Here is a 19,009-nt window from a genome sequence, read left to right as displayed (position 1 = left end):
TAGTATGTAACAGTGTGGTGTGTATGTTAGAGTAACGTCATGGACAACATTTAATTTATTGTAGTTATTTCTGTTGTGTTCAGGATCATGCAAACATATCAATGCAGATCAGAACCCCTGTAAATTGTATAACCTTGAAGTGTAAATAGAAGAGAGCAAAGTTTAATTCAACCCGTCTGGCGTCGCCCTTTCTGACCATTCAACATCTTCACACCTTAAGTAGTGCTCTGGTCAGCATTCCTTGATAGTGTCTGATGGAAAACTGAACAGTGCAACCTTTTAGTTTAAAATACAGCTCTACCACCTGCTATATCCCCTACAGTGTTTTTGTTTGAGTTTGCTTGCATCTGGCCACCAGTTACTTCCCCTGGCATTCTTGTTTTCTCTAGTGATTTTTGTTTCTTATTTGCCTGGCTCAATGAGTTTCTGTCTCGTATTTATTGTTTCTCGTTTTGCTATTTTTCAACGTGTTTCTTTGTCTCTTTTCCCATGTAGTTTTACGAAGGTCTTGGTTTATTGGTTTATTTTTTTTTCTGTTGGCTTTGCATTTGAGTCCGCCCATATTGAAACTCCGAGATTCTTCCTTCACTGGAAGGATCGCGTTACGTCTTTGTCATGTTCTTTGTACACTGGAGCATGTTATGACCTGACTTGTTCTTATAGGTGCTTGACAGACGGAGCTGGAGATGTAGCCTTTGTGGACCACCTTACAGTAAAAGGTGAGATGTTTGCAAGATGTTTTTCTTTCCTTTTTCTAAATTCTTTGTGAGAGTAAAGTGTAATTTGCAAGTTCATGTTTTTGTTCTTCTCAAGGTGACTTTTTTTTTGTTCTGGTCAGGTGACTATGCAGCAAACGAGTGCATATATCTTGAATATATAGCAATATTTATCTTGGATTTGCACGCTAGTACCCAGTCCAATATACTTTATATAAATATACTTTAATCTCATAAATTGAACAGTTCGAGCCAAGCGTAAACATTCACTCTCATCAGACATATAGTTTTAATCTAAGTCTGTGCAGATGCACAGCCTTACTTTATGTCCATCCATGGCCAGCGCAGTAGGCCCAGCAGACTCTTGGAGTTCTTTCGTGTGCTTTTGGGGTGAAAGTCTTGCTGTATTGCGTTGCTCCATCCAGGTGAAGTTGTGGTTGGGTGGCCAGTAAATCGTCAGCTGGTTTGCATGATTTTCCTGGGGGAAGGGAAATTTTTATAGTTTTTACTCGACTATAAGAAGAATCTGCGGAGGTTCGGGGTTACATTGAATTCTGTGACCGAGTTTTGTGACCACAGAGGGCACTATTTTGCCTTTTCTGTTCACAAGCATGAGCGCTTTACAAATGCTATGTAAACTATGCTGATGTGCTTTCTTTTCTCGTTTTGCTGCTGTCTGCAAGCCAAAAAGTGACAGAAGCTTTTATTTACATTTTATCATCTCTTAATTATATGAATGTACTTAAAGAAGAACATTACAGCATTTTACACATGCTGACATTTGAGTAAAAGCTTACCATCCCTTCACTTTAGCAAAATAAGAAAAAACTTTTGCAAATTCAATAAAAATCATGAATAGAATGGTGAGCCTTTTTACAGGGGTCACCAATATTATAATAATGTAGCGTGTCGGCGGGAATAAGAGTGCCAGACAGGTTTTGTGTGTTCATCTCAATTCTTTATTAACTCTTTTTTAGAGAGTAAGGAGAGTGTCACAGTGACTCAACGTTTTTGTTGTCCTTTTACATACACCGTTCAAACTAGGTCAAACTCTTTCAACATGACATGAACACGGTGAGCCTAACAGTACTAAAATAAACACAAGTGACTGTACGGGACAAACACCTATGACCAAAACAAACCAAATAATAACATAATCTATCACATTTAACCAAACATTTACTCTTTTAGCATACTTCCTACTGCTGCAAGTGCTCATGGGAGGTAGCGTACTCCATGCTCCACCCTGATACACCAGTGGCAATGCCACATACCTCCCCCCTCAAAAGGTCAGCCATCCCGGCGACCCATAAAAAACAACAGCCACCCTAAAGAAAGAAACAATGATCACAGGTCCACCTCAAACTCCATAAGACGGCGTGTTGGCCTCCGCGTGCGCTGAGGCCGGGCAGGAACAGTCAGTGGGGGACGTGGGCAGTTGGAGGTCCCGGGGGCGTGACGGCGGTCAGCGGTGTCAGGGGATCGGTGCAATGTCCAGCCCCCGGACAGCTTAGGTCTGTAGGGGGCAAGACGGTCACGGTGAACAACCAGGCATCGCCTGCCCCAACGAATCCTGTACACTACCTCCCCCAGTCGCGACAGAACTGTGCAGGGTCCCACCCACACAGACTGCAACTTCGGGCAGAGACCCTTCCTGTGTTGCGGGTTAAACAGCCACACGCTTCTATCCACCTCCAGGGGCTCCCCCACACAACATGTATCATACGCTCGCTTTTGCTTTGTGCTAGCCTCCCTCTGGTTCACCCTGGTCATCTCGTACACCCCATGTAGCATGGACAGCAAGTTGGTGACAAACTTCGGCACGGGCTCGTGACCCACCCCCTCGTTTGGGGGTGCACCGAAAACCAGGTCCACGGGGGTACGTAGCTCATGGCCAAACATGAGCAGCGCCAGGGTAAACCCCATTGTCTCCTGTACCGTGGAGCGACATGCTAGCAACACAGCAGGCAGGTGCCTGTCCCAATTGCGCTGGTTCGTGCTCATGACCATCACGAGTTGTGTAGCCAAGGTTCTGTTGAAACGCTCCACCAGCCCATCGCACTGAGGGTGGAGCGGAGTGGTCCTGGTCTTGTGCACACCCAAAACCCAGCAGATTTCGCTCATGACCTTCTAAGTTTCTGCCCTGGTCACTATGTAACTCTTCAGGCACCCCGAAACGACAGAACAATTCAGACACCAGTTTGTCAGTCGTAGTGACCGCGCTTTGGTTGGGCACAGTTTCTGCCTCCGGCCACTTTGTGAAATAGTCTACCGCGACCAGAACGAAACGATTGCTCGCGTCAGTCACTGAGAATGGCTCTAACACATCGACTGCCACACACTCCATCAGGTTGCCGGAATGCAACGGTATCAGCGGTGCTCTTGCCGGTCCCTTCTTCGTGGCACAAGCGTCGCAGCAATGCACAAACAACTCCACATTAGGGCTGACCGATTAATTGCATTTGCGATAATTTCGCGATTTTTAAAAACGCGATTGTCTAATCGCACAGGCTGCGATTTAAACTGGTCACGTGACTTGGGAGCGAGCCGAGCCGAGGACGAACGGAGCAAACCGCAGGAGGCAGGGAGGTGGAGAAGTGAAGTTAACACAGCGCACTTTAACTTGTTGCACAATGGCTTCAGGCTCGACAGAAGCTGACACAACTGAAAGTCTAATTACCAAAGAGGGGCAGCACATAAGTTGTGTGAAATTACTTTGGCTTTTAAAAAGATGCTGCTCAACGTCAGGTACCCTGCAAAACGTGCCTTGCTACTGTTGCTACGACGCGAGGAAACACTACAAACCTTCAGCATTAAAAAAACACCACAAAGCCTCGTATGATATTTGTAAGGCTAAAATGCCAACGACCAGTGCTGCATCTTCAAATACGCCAAAGTGTTTCTCTGCGCTTATACAGCTTTAGTATGCGGTGAGCAGCGAAATACCGTAAAATCACGCATATATGCGCAATAAGATTTAAAGCGCGGATGAATCGCGAAAACGCAGATAGCTTGACCGGTCCAGCAGACAGGGTTAACTGACCGAACCGTTTGAAAGTGTAACTCCTTATGGATGTAATTCGAAGCGGCACGCTGAAATAACTCGGGCAGTAACGGAGTTCTTAGTGAAAGACATGATGCCCGTTAATATAGTGAACAAGCCCGGCTTCATGGCTTTGTTAAACACACTGGATATGCGCTACCAAACGCCCTCACGCACATATTTTAGCCAAGTTGCTATACCTGCAGGGCTGCCAACTCTCACGCATTGAGCGTCTTAGACTAAAAAATTAGTAGTTCGCTCTGGCGCCAACCACAGGCGATCGATCGATCACGATATAATAATAATACTTAAATTTAGTCCATTTTACACCCCCCCCCCCTGCAACCCTGTATCTGAGTTGTATAAAAAATGCCGAAACAGAGTTTCCTGAAGTGGAACAATAGGGAAAAATCGCGATTTTAAATCGCAATCGCAATTTATAGATAAAAAATTGCAATTAGATTATTTTCCAAAATCGTTCAGCCCTACTCCACATCCGTCTGGCAGCCTGGCCAGTAGAAGCGCTGGCGCAATCTCTGCAGCGTCTTTGTGATGCCCACGTGTCCCACGTCTGGTGCCCCATGAACCACCTGCAAGACCGTGTCACGTAATCTGCGGGGGACCATGCTTTGAGTAACGCAGTGCTGGCCCACCGGGTCCACCTAAACCAGACACAGGATGCCATTCACGAGCTTCAAGCTACCCCAATTAGACCGCAGCACCTTGGCGATGGGACCCAGAACCGTGAAATCAGCCCAGTCAGGCACCGACAACGACTCTAATGCCTGAATCGCCCACTCAACTTCTGGGTCTGCTCGCTGTACCACACCAAATTGGTCGACCGGCACACAAGGGACGACACCCGGCCCAGGCTCGGTCCGTGTAATCACAGCGCAGCACCCGATCTCCCCGGAGTTTGCTTCTGCGCGCAGACAGTACCTACACTCGGATTGGGCACATGGTCTGCATGATAGTGCATCCGTATTACCATAGCTGCGTCCAGGGCGATGGAAGATTAGGAAGGCGAACTCCTGCAGCCTGGCAGATCCAGCGAGCTAAACCACACTGAACCAGACAGTAATTCCAGCGAATCATCGACTCGCAGCAATGGATACGAATCTACTTTAGTCACTGAGTTAAGCTGTCTATAATCCACGCAGAAACGCCAAGATTCATCCTTTTTCTTTGCTAGTACGACGGGTGAGGCCCACGGGCTTGTGGAAGGCTTGATCACGCTTATCTCAGCCACCTCGTGCAGCTGTCATTCTGCAGCTGTCATTCTGCAGCAGCGCGCTTCGCAAATGGTAACCAATACAGCCGTAATCGAACTGGCTTAGCATCGGCCGTGACAATTTTGTGTTCCGCCAACCCCGTCCTCGTGCAGTCTCGCACCGAACTAGCAAAGGTGTCCCTTGAAACGCTCTAACAGGTCCCACAGTTTCCTTCCCTGCGGAGCAGAGAGGTTCTGATTACTACGCTCCCACAATTCATTAACCAGGTCCACGCTATTTCAATCAACCCTATTAACCCTAACCCTAGCTATGTTCGACTTTTTCACCCTCCACCCGTCCGATGCCGGCCCTCCACATAACTCCACAAGTTCACGATTAAGTGACAACGTACCCCGCCCGCAATCAATAACGGCCCCAGTGCTCTTGAGAAAGTCGAGTCCTAAAATACATGGGTCCCTGATTTCCGCCAGCCAGAACTGGTGTGGATAAGGACCCTGCCCAAAGTCAACATCAGCTAACCTACTCCTCTCCCTGCTCTCCCTCATTTCCCCACATCTACACACACACAAACTGTAGACCCTGCCCTCAGCCACAATCCAAACTTTCCTCTATCATACAAATGCACTCTGGATTACACCGGTTTTAACTTGATTCACTCATAGTTCTCCTTATAAAAAGCTACGGACAAACCACTTTGATTAGCACTCGTCACTTTATTGCTCTAAGCGATGCCATACACGGTATCAATCACTCGCCACTATTATTATTTTTGTACTTGGTATTAGCACTATATATCTTATATTTAAATCTTGTGTTTTTATATTAAACCAGTGCCTGTCCAGTCTTTTGTTACTGTAAAATCTCGGGGTATAAGAGAAATGCAATTTCAAAACTTTGTATGTCTTGTACATTTGAAGCTTTGACAATAAAGTTGACTTTGACTTTGACTACACCCCAACAGTTTGACATGCTCCCCGGTAACGGTGGCTAGACAAGCCCCTTCATTAGGCATACTAGGTTGGTAAATCGTAGTATGCAGTAAAACGTCGAGGCGCAACAACGAAACTGATGAGCCGGTATCAATGAGGGCTCTTACCGTGGTCTCACCAAAGCCGGAGTCATTGTACTGTCCGCCGTGTCCGAGGAAAGCGAGGGAAACAGAGGGCAACTTGGCGTTATCTGGGCCCAATCCGTCCCTCATTGGGCGACTCCATTCCCATTTCCTGGCACCTCGCACTGAGATGACTTGTGCCCACGTTGACCGCAGCGCCGCAAATTCTCCGCTTTATCCGGTGCTGATGTGTTGTTATTGCCAAATTGAGAGCTATGGGAGAACAAACAAGTGTCCCTTGAACTATGGCAGTCGGGCAATCTACCTCAGAGAATGCTGTCCCTTGTTTCACACTAATCAAGTGTAAATTCACCATAAGGACTAATCTGCTACCCCTTCAATTAATCTATTTATCACTTCTGCAGCCAGAAACTCACCTGTACTGCTTAGCATGCTATAGTCCCATCCAGATTGGCTGCCTGAGGGGGAAAGATTTGGAACCCGATTGGCTGATTAAAGTGCAGGGCTGTAGAATCTGATTGGCTGACTATTGTGGAAAACCATGAAAATGCATTCTGCTCAGAATGCTTTTTCAAAATGCACCGACACAGATTGAGCACTGTTGGTATCATAATATCGTAATGTTATTGCAAACAGAAGAGGTGATATTTCCCCTTTAACATTTTGAATTTTCACATCTTTTTAGCATGGTGGTGAGGCTGAAATGTACATTTATCACAGATAAAAGTGAATAGCATTTTAATTACAATTTTGATTCAAACTTTGCATGAAACTTGATACTTCAAATGGGGAAATGCTTTTTCATTTAAATAAAGGCCAAATAAAGCATCAAAATCTACATGTAAAAGAAATATGAATAAATGTCTACCACATTGCAAATGTAAATGGAATGATTGCATTCAAAATTGCCTGTATGAGTGGAACATGTAAATGTAAATTTAGGATTACATTGCCTTTTTGCATATCACAGTTTTGTTTTAATTTTGAGGTAGATTTACCATCATACATGGGTTTCATCTACTGGACAAACACTAGAACTAACTGAAAAGTTGTGCTTAAATAAAACCATCACACACACACACACACAATGCTAGAATGCTATCTCGACATGTGATTAATGCACACACATGCATGCCCCCACACACACACACACGTGTAACTCTATATGATCAGACAGTCTGACATTAGAATTTATTTTGGACTTTTGTGCCTTTATTAACATATACACGTGGACAAAATTGTTGGTACCCTTGGTTAATGACAGAAAAACCCACAATGGTAACAGAAATAACTTTAATCTGATAAAAGTAATAATAAATAAAAATTCTATGAAAATGTACAAATGAAAGTCAGACATCGCTTTTCAACCATGCTTTAACAGAATTATTTAAAAAAATAAACTCATGAAACAGGCCTGGACAGAAATTATTGTACCCTTAACTTAATATTTTGTTGCACAACCTTTTGAGGCAATCACTGCAATCAAATGATTCCTGTATCTGTCAGTGAGACTTCTGCACCTCTCAGCAGGTATTTTGGCCAACTCTTCATGTGCAAATTGCTCCAGCTGTCTCAGGTTTGAAGGGTGCCTTTTCCAGACGGCATGTTTCAGCTTCTTCCAAAGATGCTCAATAGGATTTAGGTCAGGGCTCATAGAAGGCCACTTCAGAATAGTCCAGTGTTTTCCTCTTAGCCATTCTTGAGTTTTTAGATGTGTGTTTTGGGTCATTATCCTGTTGTAAGACCTACGACTGAGACCAAGCTTTCTGACACCGGGCAGCACATTTCTCTCTAGAATCCCTTGATAGTTTTGAGATTTCATTATACTCTGCACAGATTCAAGACACCCTGTGCCAGATGCAGCAAAGCAGCCCCAGAACATAACAGAGCCTCCTCCATGTTTGACAGTAGGGACAGTGTTCTTTTCTTGATATGCTTCATTTTTCCGTCTCTGAACATAGAGCTGATGTGCCTTGCCAAAAAGTTCCATTTTTGTCTCATCTGTCCATAGGACATTCTCCCAGAAGCTTTGTGGCTTGTCAACATGGTTTGGCAAATTCCAGTCTGGCTTTTTTATGTTTTGTCAACAATGGTGTCCTCCTTGGTCGTCTCCCATGAAGTCCACTTTGGCTCAAACATCGACGGATAGTTCGATCTGAGACTGATGTTCCTTGAGCTTGAAGTTCACCTTGAATCTCTTTAGATGTTTTTCTTGACTCTTTTGTTACCATTCGTGTTATCCATCTCTTTGATTTGTCATCAATTTTCCTCCTGCGTCCACGTCCAGGGAGGTTGGCTACAGTCCCATGGATCTTAAATTTCTGAATCACATGTGCAACTGTAGTCACAGGAACATCAAGCTGCTTGGAGATGGTCTTATAACCTTTACCTTTAACATGCTTGTCTATTATTTTCTTTCTAATGTCCTGAGACAACTTTTCTTTGCTTCCTCTGGTTCATGTTGAGTGTGGTACACACCTTGTCACCAAACAGCACAGTGACTACCTGTAGCCCTATATATAGGCCCACTGACTGATTACAATATTGTAGACACCTGTGATACTAATTAGTGAACCTTGATTTAACATGTCCATTTGGTCATGTTATTTTCAGGGGTACCATTATTTCTGTCCATGCCTGTTTCAACAGTTTATTTTTTTTAATAATTCTGTTAAAGCATGGTTGAAAAGCAATGTCTGACTTTCATTTGTACATTTTCATAGAATTTTTATTTATTATTACTTTTATCGGATTAAAGTTATTTCTGGTACCATTGTGGGTTTTTCTGTCATTAACCTAGGGGTACCAACAATTTTGTCCACGTGTGTAGGCCTGTTTATTTGACATGAACATTAAAAAGTACATATCAGTCATTATAATCTAAGATAATCATTTGTAGCCTATATATAATCAACAGTAGCCTATATATTAGAGGTGTGCCAAAAAATCGATTCATATATCAAAAATCGATTCTCATTTACTACGATTCAGAATCGATTTTAAATGTCCCAAAATCGATTCTAAGTCGTGGTGAAGTCTCGCGTTACGTAATTACAAAATTACGCGAGACTTTACGCAGCATGTTCTGGGACACACTCGTGCGCGGAAAAGTTTCAAAACACATGGAGGAAAGAGATATTCAACCTGTCTGGTCTTCATTTAAGGCAAAAATATGGGTTCATTTTGGTTTTTACCGAATGCCGGGGAAGACCGAACTGGACACAATGTAGCTCGTGTGCAAGGCTTGTGTAACGCGGTGAGCACGGGAGCGTTAATATAGAGAAGGGTGAGAAATAATATAGAGAAGGATGGACCCAAGTGCCGGCTCGCAAGATCAAGACGTTTGACACTCGTCAAATGTATTAGCGAGAGGGAAACACGCACAGCGACCCAGAACGAACAAACAAAACAACACGGAAGACTCAACGCGCAAGAGAATAGAAAGCAAAACCGTGAGGGCACGGAGTAAATAGAAACAAAAAACCAATGCGGAAAATACAACGCGTGAAAAATAACACTCAACCGTAGTGAGACGGGAGGAAGAAACAAAACAACAGTAACTAAAAAACAGCGCGGATAAATCCAACGCCAAAACGAAACCAAGGACACCAGCAGAAGTAACTGACAAAAAATGCTGCAGCAAAATAAAACCGTTCCCAAAAATAAAGGCAAAACGGATAGAAAGACATACAGGATTGGGAAAACTTGAGATGGGTCAGAAAGCGACGCATGAGATACTCGAATAAGTAAAGAGAAAGCATAACAGAGAGAGGTGGCGAGACACCATTAAACGATAAGCATTCACAGAGAAAGCAGAGACTGGCTGAGAACGTACGGTTACGCCGGTTTAGTCTGGGACTGACTCTGGTGCCCCTAGCGACGGCTGGGGGAACTGCATCCGAGCCAGCCCTGACAGCTCGCAAAATGAAGCTCAAGAATTTTGGTAACAACAAAAACCATTTTATTTTACCAAAGCACTTAATTTTTGTTAATTAAATGTGAAAGACACTTAATTTTCTGTATTTGTCGTTCTGTCTTGCAAAGCAGACTGTAGTAGATCATGCAGATTTTATAGACTGAAGCAGACATTTTTATAAATCAAATCGTTTTTTGAATCGAAAATCGTTTTGAATCGAAAATCGATTTTTGAATTGAATTGTGGCCCCCAAAATCGGAATCGAATGGAATCGTGAGATAGTAAACAATTCCCACCCCTACTATATATGTGTTGAATTTATACTCTCTCTCCCTTCAGAACATGCTAAGACTAAGTGTGAGCAGGAGAGGCAGACTGCATTGGATAAACACCTGATAGGAGCCTTCATTCCTGAGTGTGATGAGAAGGGCAACTACACACCTCTGCAGTGCCATGCATCCACAGGATACTGCTGGTGTGTGGACAGTCTGGGGCAGAAGATAGAAGGCACGAACAAACCACCTGGTACCTCAAGTCCCAGCTGTGCATCTACAGGTAACCAGGCTAGTTCAGTGGCACAAAGAAATCAGTGCAATTAATGAGATTCGGAGGAGGCAGGCACAATGAAGAATTATGTGGTGAAACTTAGACTTTTAATCATGACAGTGGTGAAGTTCAGCACGATTAGAGCAAACACACAAATAGGTGAACTCACACAGGCACAAACTTTAGACAAAGACGAGCACGAGACATTGCGCGAACGCACATTAAATAGGTGAATAACACATTCCCCAGTGATTACGAGACGAGGCACAGGTGAGACCAACAAACACGCTCACAAACGACCCACACCCATTGTGGGACCAGCAGTGCAAACCCTCCTAAGGTCGCAGGCGAGACAGGCGGTGGAGTCCCTCCGGTCCTCGAGACCAATTTCTCAGCACGCGCAGCGTTGCTTGGTGCTTCCGAAAACCGTGCGCCCGCTTGCTTCCTTTGGGGCGCTTCGGCCCCTCTTCTGGGTGCTACCAGAGGGCTTGCCCTTTGCCGCTCGCTGGCCATTCTCCGCGGCGTCTCCAAGGGCGCTCCGAACCCCCACTTTGGGCTGCTGGCTATGCCAGTGCCTTCTTGCGCTCCCGGGGACAGCGCCGCCTCGCCCCTTGACATTTCCATCTCCTCCTCCTCCTCCTCAGAGACACCCCGTCCCAGTGACATGGGTCCCTCTGAGGTCGGGTAGCGTGAGCAGTTAATGCTGCTCCCCTCCGAGGGGGAACGAGGAACTTCCTCTCCTCTCCGGCACCCCTTCTCGGTCTGAACAGTGTCCTCCGAGCACTCAGTCACTAGCTTCCTCCTTGTTCTCACTGTTGTGCTCCGAGGGGGGCGAGCAAACGGATGGAGGCGGGCTGACTTCCTCCTCTTCTTCACCGTAATACTCGGTGGGTGCCAAGTAAACGAATGGAGCGGGGCTGACCTCCTTATTTTCCTCACCAAAATACTCTGAGGGGGCCGAGTGGACGGACGGAATGGGGCTGACCTCCTCTTCGCCCTCCCCATAGTACTCTGTAGGTGCGGAGCACAACGAAGACGGGGGGCTGACCTCCTCCTCCGTCGTCGTGGGAGCTGTAGACACGGAGGGGAAGCCGCTGGCCTCGCCCTCGCTCTCCTCTTCCGAGTTCACGGGGGGGGGGGGGGGGGGGACTCTCCTCCTCTCCAAACTCTCCACTCCCAAACTCGGGAGGGGTCAGGGCAAAGGCGCCTGTACCCACCACTATGGGCTCATTAGAGTCCTCCTCCAGGTCTGCCAGGGGGAAGGATTCCCTCAGCGCTTGGTAGCCCTCTCTCCACGCAGCCTCGAAATACACCTCGGTGTTCCTCTCCCTCACGTTCTCCTGAGCATACGCAGGGGAACACGTATGATGGCGCTTGGCCTTCTTATTCCCCTTCTTTGCTCGGGAAACATATCCTAGCATCTTGTTGGCTCATCTTTCTGTGGTGTTCGGAGGAGGCAGGCACGATGAAGAATTATGTGGTGAAACATAGACTTTTAATCACGACAATGGTGAAGTTCAGCGCGGTTACATTTACATTTATGGCATTTGGCAGATGCCCTTATCCAGAGCGACTTACATTTTTATCTCATTTATATACAAGTGAGCAATTGAGGGTTAAGGGCCATGCTCAGGGGCACCTCAGTCATACCCTCATGTCTGGGAATCGAACCCACGACCCTCCGGTCACAAGACCAGTTCCCTAACCACCAGGCCATGACTGCCCTATTTGTAGCGCAAGCACACAAATAGGCAAACTCACACAGGCACGAACTTTAGACAAAGACGAGCATGACACATTGCGCAAACACACATTAAATAGGTGAATAACACATTCCCCAGTGATCACTAGATGAGGCACAGGTGAGAACAAGCTCACAAACGACCCACACCCACGGAACTACAAACATGGACATAACTAGATGCAGACGACATAACCACATGCCCACAAGGAGGGGTCCGGACCTGATCCATGATACCTGTCTCATGGTGTATGTATGAGTTTGTTTGTTTTTACCTTTTTATAAATGAAGCAAAGTCAACAACATTGAGTCAGACCAACTCAATTTAATTGGTCACATCAATAACGGTGTACACATCAGTCGTGTGGACTCGAGTCACATGACTTGGACTCGAGTCCGACTCGAGTCACTAAACTGATGACTTGTGACTTGACTCGACAACATCACTGAAGACTTGCGACTTGACTTGGACTTTACCTTTACTGACTTGGACTTGGAATCGGACTTGAGCTTTAAGACTTGAAAAGACTTGAAATCCTTATTTTAACATAATAAATAAGTAATAGAGAATCACATTACTGGATCATTTTGTATTAAATGGTGCTGTAAAATGTGAACTGATCAGCTCAATTTATCCGTAACCGATCGGGGGAGAGGGGGGAGGTGGGGCAGCAGCGTTGAATTTGTGCGGAGAGGACAAGCAACAGGCTCCCAAAAATTATCCTGTTCAACTATAAAGATTATGCTGTTGTGAATAAAAGAAGAACTGCGACAAGCAAGACATGTGGAGTCAGGATAAGAGATGGAGATGCAACCACTTCAAACTTTGTTCAACATTTGAGGCTGCACAAACAAAAGCAAGTCTCTGCTATGTATATTTAACATAATGCTATAACGGTTAGCTAGCTAGCTGGGGTGTGATAACTCAGGGGTCGGAAATTAACTATTTCAAGGGTCCACATGAGCAACTTGACTTGTGTGAGCGGTCCGCACCAACGATAATTCAAAAGCGGGGACCGGGGGGACGGACGGACGGACGGACAAAAGTCTCTGAGACGGGGGGGGGGGGGGGGGGGGGGGGGTGTGGCGACGACATCTCTCTCAAGTGAACCGAAACACTCAAACGCCTAACGTTAGTCTGACTAACTTAATATAGGCTACTACTAATCAACTGCATCAATTGTGTTAAATATTGAAATTACATCTGGTGACTTGACTGGGACTTGAAGTTTAAGACTTGGGACTGCATATGTGTCACACCTTGACTCGAGACTTGATTGTGAAGACTTGAGACTTACTTGTTACTTGCAACATAGTGACTTGTTCACATGTCTGGTACACATAGTGTACACTTAGCAACAATACAGATAATTAATGGGTCTTGTATTATTCAGATGTATAAGCTTCGTATTCTCTCTCTCTCTCTCTCTCTCTCTCTCTCTCTCTCTCTCTCTCTCTCTCTCTCTCTCTCTCTCTGCAGCCCCTTCAGAACATACTAAGACTAAGTGTGAGCAGGAGAGACAGACTGCATTGAATAAACACCTGAAAGGAAACTTCATTCCTAAGTGTGATGAGAAGGGCAACTACACACCTCTGCAGTGCCACGGCTCCACAGGATACTGCTGGTGTGTGGACAGTATGGGGCATAAGTTAGAGGGCACGGACAGACCACCTGGTACCTCAAGTCCCAACTGTGGAGCTACAGGTAACCAGGCTAGTGCAGTGGCACAAAGAATAAGTGCAATTAATGAGATTTTAGGCCTGTCTCATGGTGAATGTACGAGTTAGTTTTTTTCCCCCTTTTTTTAAATGAAGTTAAGTCAGCAACAAGGAGTTGAAATATTTTGCTCCGCCCCCTCCATCCTGTCATGTCTTTTCACCTGTTGTTGAGTTCTTATTTCTACTCTGTGTTTTGTCTTCTGAGTCGTAGATTAGTGTCGTTGATGTACGCGCTGTATGTTTGAATTTCTATGCTACGTACTATCTGCCCTCGGTTTCCCCACGATATTCCCAGGTTTCCTGCTTTCCAGTTTGTTGTTCAATCTCTGTTATGCCGTCTATGCATCTTGCTTCCATTCCGATGTGTGGTTTAAGTAATGTCTGTGTCTCGCTCATGTATTCTATGGATTTGTGAATTTCGTATGTAGCTTCCTACACTTTTAGCTCTTTAATTGGTTTCTGTTTGTGTATATCTTTTGTGTTTTAATTCCATGTTATTTCAGTATCGCTTAGTTCTTTAATTGGTCTCCGTTTGTGCATATTACCGTCATGTTTTGATTTATTGTTTATTATTGTTACATATTCGTGTCAGGTTTACACTATTTTGTATATTTCAGAACATACTAAGACTAAGTGTGAGCAGGAGAGACAGACTGCATTGAATAAACACCTGATAGGAGCCTTCATTCCTGAGTGTGATGAGAAGGGCAACTACACACCTCTGCAGTGCCATGCATCCACAGGATACTGCTGGTGTGTGGACAGTCTGGGGCAGAAGATAGAGGGCACAAACAAACCACCTGGTACCTCAAGTCCCAGCTGTGCAGCTACAGGTAACCAGGCTAGTGCAGTGGCACAAAGAATAAGTGCAATTAATGAGATTTTAGGCCTGTCTCATGGTGAATGTATGATTTCGTTTTTCCCCCCTTTTTTAAAAGGATAAAAGTCAGCAACAAAGAGTTGTAACGTTTAGCTCCACCCCTCCATCCTGTCATGACTTCTGTTTTTCCTCGTGTTCCCCTGACATGCTTCCGTCAGTCTGTTTCCACACCCCCCGTCTGTCATTGTCTGCACCTGTTGTTGAGTTCTTATTTCTACTCTGTGTTTATGTGAGTCATAGGTTATTGTCGTTGCACTGCATGTTTGAATTTCTATGCTATGTATTATCCACCCTCGGTTTCCCAACGATATTCCAAGGTTTCCTGCTTCCCGGTTCGTTGTTTATTCTCTGTTATGCCGTCTATGCATCTCGTTTCTGTTCCGATGTGTGGTTTACGTAATGTCTGTCTCGCTCATGCATTCTTGGATTTGTGAATTTCGTAAGTAGCTTCCTACACGTGTAGCTCTTTAATAGGTTTCTGTTTGTGTATATCTTTTGTGTTTTAATTCCATGTTATTTCAGTATTGCTTAGTTCTTTAATTGGTCTCCGTTTGTGCATATTACTTTCATGTTTTGGTTTATTGTTGTTTGTTATTGCTTTCATATTCATGTCATGTTTACAATCTGCTATAAAAATCTCATTCTCCTGCATATGTGTCACACCTGCCCTAGTAATACCTAACATGAGTCAGACCAACACAAAACATAATTGGTCACATCAATAACAGTGAACACATAGTGTACACTTAACAACAATACAGATAAGTAATGAGTCTTGTATTATTCAGATGTACAAGATGAATAACATTGTAATTACAAGTTACAACAAAACAGGCACTGCCTGGCCAGAAATTAACCTTAAACTTCACTTAAATATCTTTTTTATCATTGTAATTTCAGTATAATTGTGCTTGGTCTCCATCTACTGGGCAAACACCGGAACTGACTGAAAAGTAGTGCTAAAATGAAAGACAACCGCGCACACACACATACACATTTATACACACACACACACACACACACACACACACACACACACACACACACACAGCTAAAAAATTATGTCGGGATGTGCTTTATTGCTTTATTGCATTTAATTTATAATCACTTCATATTCTCTCTCTCTCTCTCTCTCTCTCTTTCTCTCTCTCTCTCTCTCTGCAGCCCCATCAGAACATGCTAAGACTAAGTGTGAGCAGGAGAGACAGACTGCATTGAATAAACACCTGATAGGAGCCTTTATTCCTAAGTGTGATGAGAAGGGCAACTACACACCTCTGCAGTGCCATGCATCCACAGGATACTGCTGGTGTGTGGACAGTCTGGGGCAGAAGATAGAGGGCACGAACAAACCACCTGGTACCTCAAGTCCCAGTTGTGCAGCTACAGGTATCCAGGCTAGTTCAGTGGCACAAAGAAATAAGTGCAATTAATGAGATTTTAGGCCTGTCTCATTCAGATGTACATGATGAATAACGTTGTAATTACAAGTTACAACAAAACAGGCACTGCCTGGCCAGAAATTAACCTTAAACTTCACTTAAATGTCTTTTTTTATCATTGTAATTTCAGTAGAATTGTGCTTGGTCTCCATCTACTGGGCAAATACCAGAACTGACTGAAAAGTAGTGCTAAAATGAAAGACAAACACACTCACACACACACACACACACACAAAGCTAAAAAAATGTCGGGATGTGCTTTATTGCTTTATTGCATTTAATTTATAATTGTAACGTGTCACCTCCGAACACGGCGGTGACGCGTTGGTTATAATGTGTTTAGGACTCAAGTGCAACCCCTTAGGAGTGACTGCCAAAAAACAGTAAACAGAAACCTCCGCGAATGCGGGAAAACCAATAAACGAAAATACAAAAGCCAGCGGTCGAAAAGCAATAAACTGAAACCTCCGCAACTGCGGGAAAGCCCAAACTAAAAACCAAAAGGCAAACGGCTGAAAAGCCACGAACTGAAACCTCCGCGGATGCGGGAAAACAGAAACAAAAAACCCAGAAGTGAAAACAGTACAACGAAAACGGAGGAATATAAACGAGCAGAAAAACAAGGTAAGTAAATAAGAAACTAAAAATACGCGGATGACAATCAACGCGTCGATCAGGACAAAAATGGCGAGAACAAAAAACACACGGAGAAACGGCTCAACGTGTCTTAAAATAAAACAAGAGACGAGGGAGGAGAAGTGAAGCGTAGGTACAAGACCTAACACTTCTACCTGGATACCTGTCGATCTGTAAACCAGAACACTGGCAGACAAATCAACCTAGAATGAGGGAAACAGAGAAACAGCGGGGAAGAAATATAGAGAGAGAGAAAGATTGAGAAACTCAGGGGAAAAACGAGAGAAGGTGAGTGAAACGCAGAGACGAAAAGCAATCGAGAGAAAATGGCTTGGGCTGTGAGCGAGAAGGCTACAAACAACTTCAGCAATGTGTTGCTGAATTTACCTGTATTAAATAGGCTGCAGACAGCAGCAGTCTATCTGGCTTGATTGTCCCCAGGTCTAGCTCGCGTGCTCCTCCTAGTGGCGGCAGTAGGCACGCGCCTGGGTCTAACCCTGACAGAACCACCCCCTCTAGGCCCGAGACCCCGCGGGCCCAGGGCAACAGCCCTGTCGTGATAAAAGGAAGCGATCAGGGAACGATCCAGGATGCGTGCCCTGGGGACCCAAGACCGCTCCTCAGGCCCGTAACCCTCCCAATCCACCAGAAACTGGTCCCGCCCCCGGACCCGACGGACGTCCAAAAGACATCGCACTGTATAAACCGGACCCCCACCAACCATACGCGGCGCAGGAGGAGCTGGGGCGGGAGAGGAACCACACAGGAACGGCCGGAGATGGGACATGTGAAACACCGGGTGGACACGCATGGAAGGAGGGAGTACAAAACGGTAGGTAACCGGGTTTTTGCGACGGTCGATCTTGAACGGGCCTAGGAAGCGAGGAGCCAGTTTCTTGGTGCCACCCCGAACCGGTAAGTTACCCGCCGCCAACCACACCCGTTGACCAGGACGGAAGGACGGCGCCGGGAGGCGATGCTTGTTAGCGCTGCGGCAATAGGCGGAGGAGGCCTTCAACAGGGCCAAGCGAGCCCGCGACCATGCCTCGCGGCAGCGCCAAAACTGAGCCACAGCGGAAGGCACAGCCACAGCCTGCTCGTGATCAGCAAAAAGAGGAGGGGCGTACCCGAATAAACACTCAAAGGGCGACATACCCAGAGCAGAATGCCATAGTGTGTTGTGGGCGTACTCAGTCCACAACAGGTGGTCGGCCCAGGACGCGGGGTTAGTGGATGCCAGGCACCTGAGCGTCTGCACGCTCGGTCTGACCATTAGACTGGGGGTGGAAACCCGAAGACAGGCTAGCAGAGGTGCCGAGGAGGGTCAAAAAGGCCTTCCAAAAGCTGCTGGCGAACTGGGGTCCTCTATCGGACACCACGTCTTGAGGAAACCCGTAGTTGCGGACTACATGAACCAGCAAGAGAGATGCAGTTTCCCGGGCGGAGGGCAGCTTAGGCAGACCGATGAACTTGCTGAACTTGGAAAACCTGTCGACAACCATGAGAATGGTGGTTAACCCTTTGGAGGACGGAAGCCCGGTGACAAAATCTAGAGAGACATGAGACCACGGTCTGGAGGGTGTGGGTAAAGGGCGCAACAACCCCCTGGGCTTTCTACGTGGTGCCTTGCTCCTGTTACACACCTCACAGGAGGCCACAAAATCACGGATCTCCTGATCCATCGCGGGCCACCAAAACCAACTCTTTATAAGCTTGGCGGTCCGCCTAGCACCCGGGTGTGCCGCGTAACGCTCGGTATGTCCCCATAAGAGGACCTTACGCCGGGCGGTCAAGGGAACGTAGAGACAGCCAGGAGGAACGCCGCTAGGCCTGGGTTCGTTGGCAAGTTCATCCTGCACTGTCTTCTCGATCCCCCACCGAATAGGTGCCACAACCACCCCCGGGGAAAGCACGGTTTCAGGCGGACTGTCAACGAGAGCGGGCTCCCACTGACGGGACAAAGCGTCAGGCTTTGTGTTCTTTGAGCCAGGACGGTAAGACAAAGTGAAATCAAAACGACTAAAAAACAGGGCCCATCTGGCCTGTCTGGCGTTAAGACGCTTAGC

The 19,009-nt window shown here is 45.8% G+C and overlaps 1 protein-coding gene across 3 annotated transcripts in view; it reads left to right on the top strand.

The window, feature by feature from the left end:
* Positions 1-298: 298 nt before the first annotated feature.
* LOC143483393 (saxiphilin-like) overlaps positions 299-19,009 on the top strand; it is a 32,645-nt gene continuing 13,934 nt past the window's right edge. For all 3 annotated transcript variants that reach the window (XR_013122486.1, XM_076982235.1, XM_076982236.1), the window contains exons 1-5: positions 299-719; positions 10,319-10,534; positions 13,747-13,971; positions 14,603-14,818; positions 16,030-16,254. Coding sequence is in view for 2 of the 3 variants with exons in the window: in XM_076982235.1 (XP_076838350.1) it covers positions 419-719; positions 10,319-10,534; positions 13,747-13,971; positions 14,603-14,818; positions 16,030-16,254 (1,183 nt within the window). In the remaining variant the exon portion in view is untranslated. The remainder of the gene's footprint in view (positions 720-10,318; positions 10,535-13,746; positions 13,972-14,602; positions 14,819-16,029; positions 16,255-19,009) is intronic.

Source organism: Brachyhypopomus gauderio, chromosome 19 (genome assembly GCF_052324685.1).
Source record: "Brachyhypopomus gauderio isolate BG-103 chromosome 19, BGAUD_0.2, whole genome shotgun sequence".
Lineage (NCBI taxonomy): Eukaryota > Metazoa > Chordata > Actinopteri > Gymnotiformes > Hypopomidae > Brachyhypopomus > Brachyhypopomus gauderio.
This window is presented reverse-complemented; position numbering and strand designations above follow the sequence as displayed.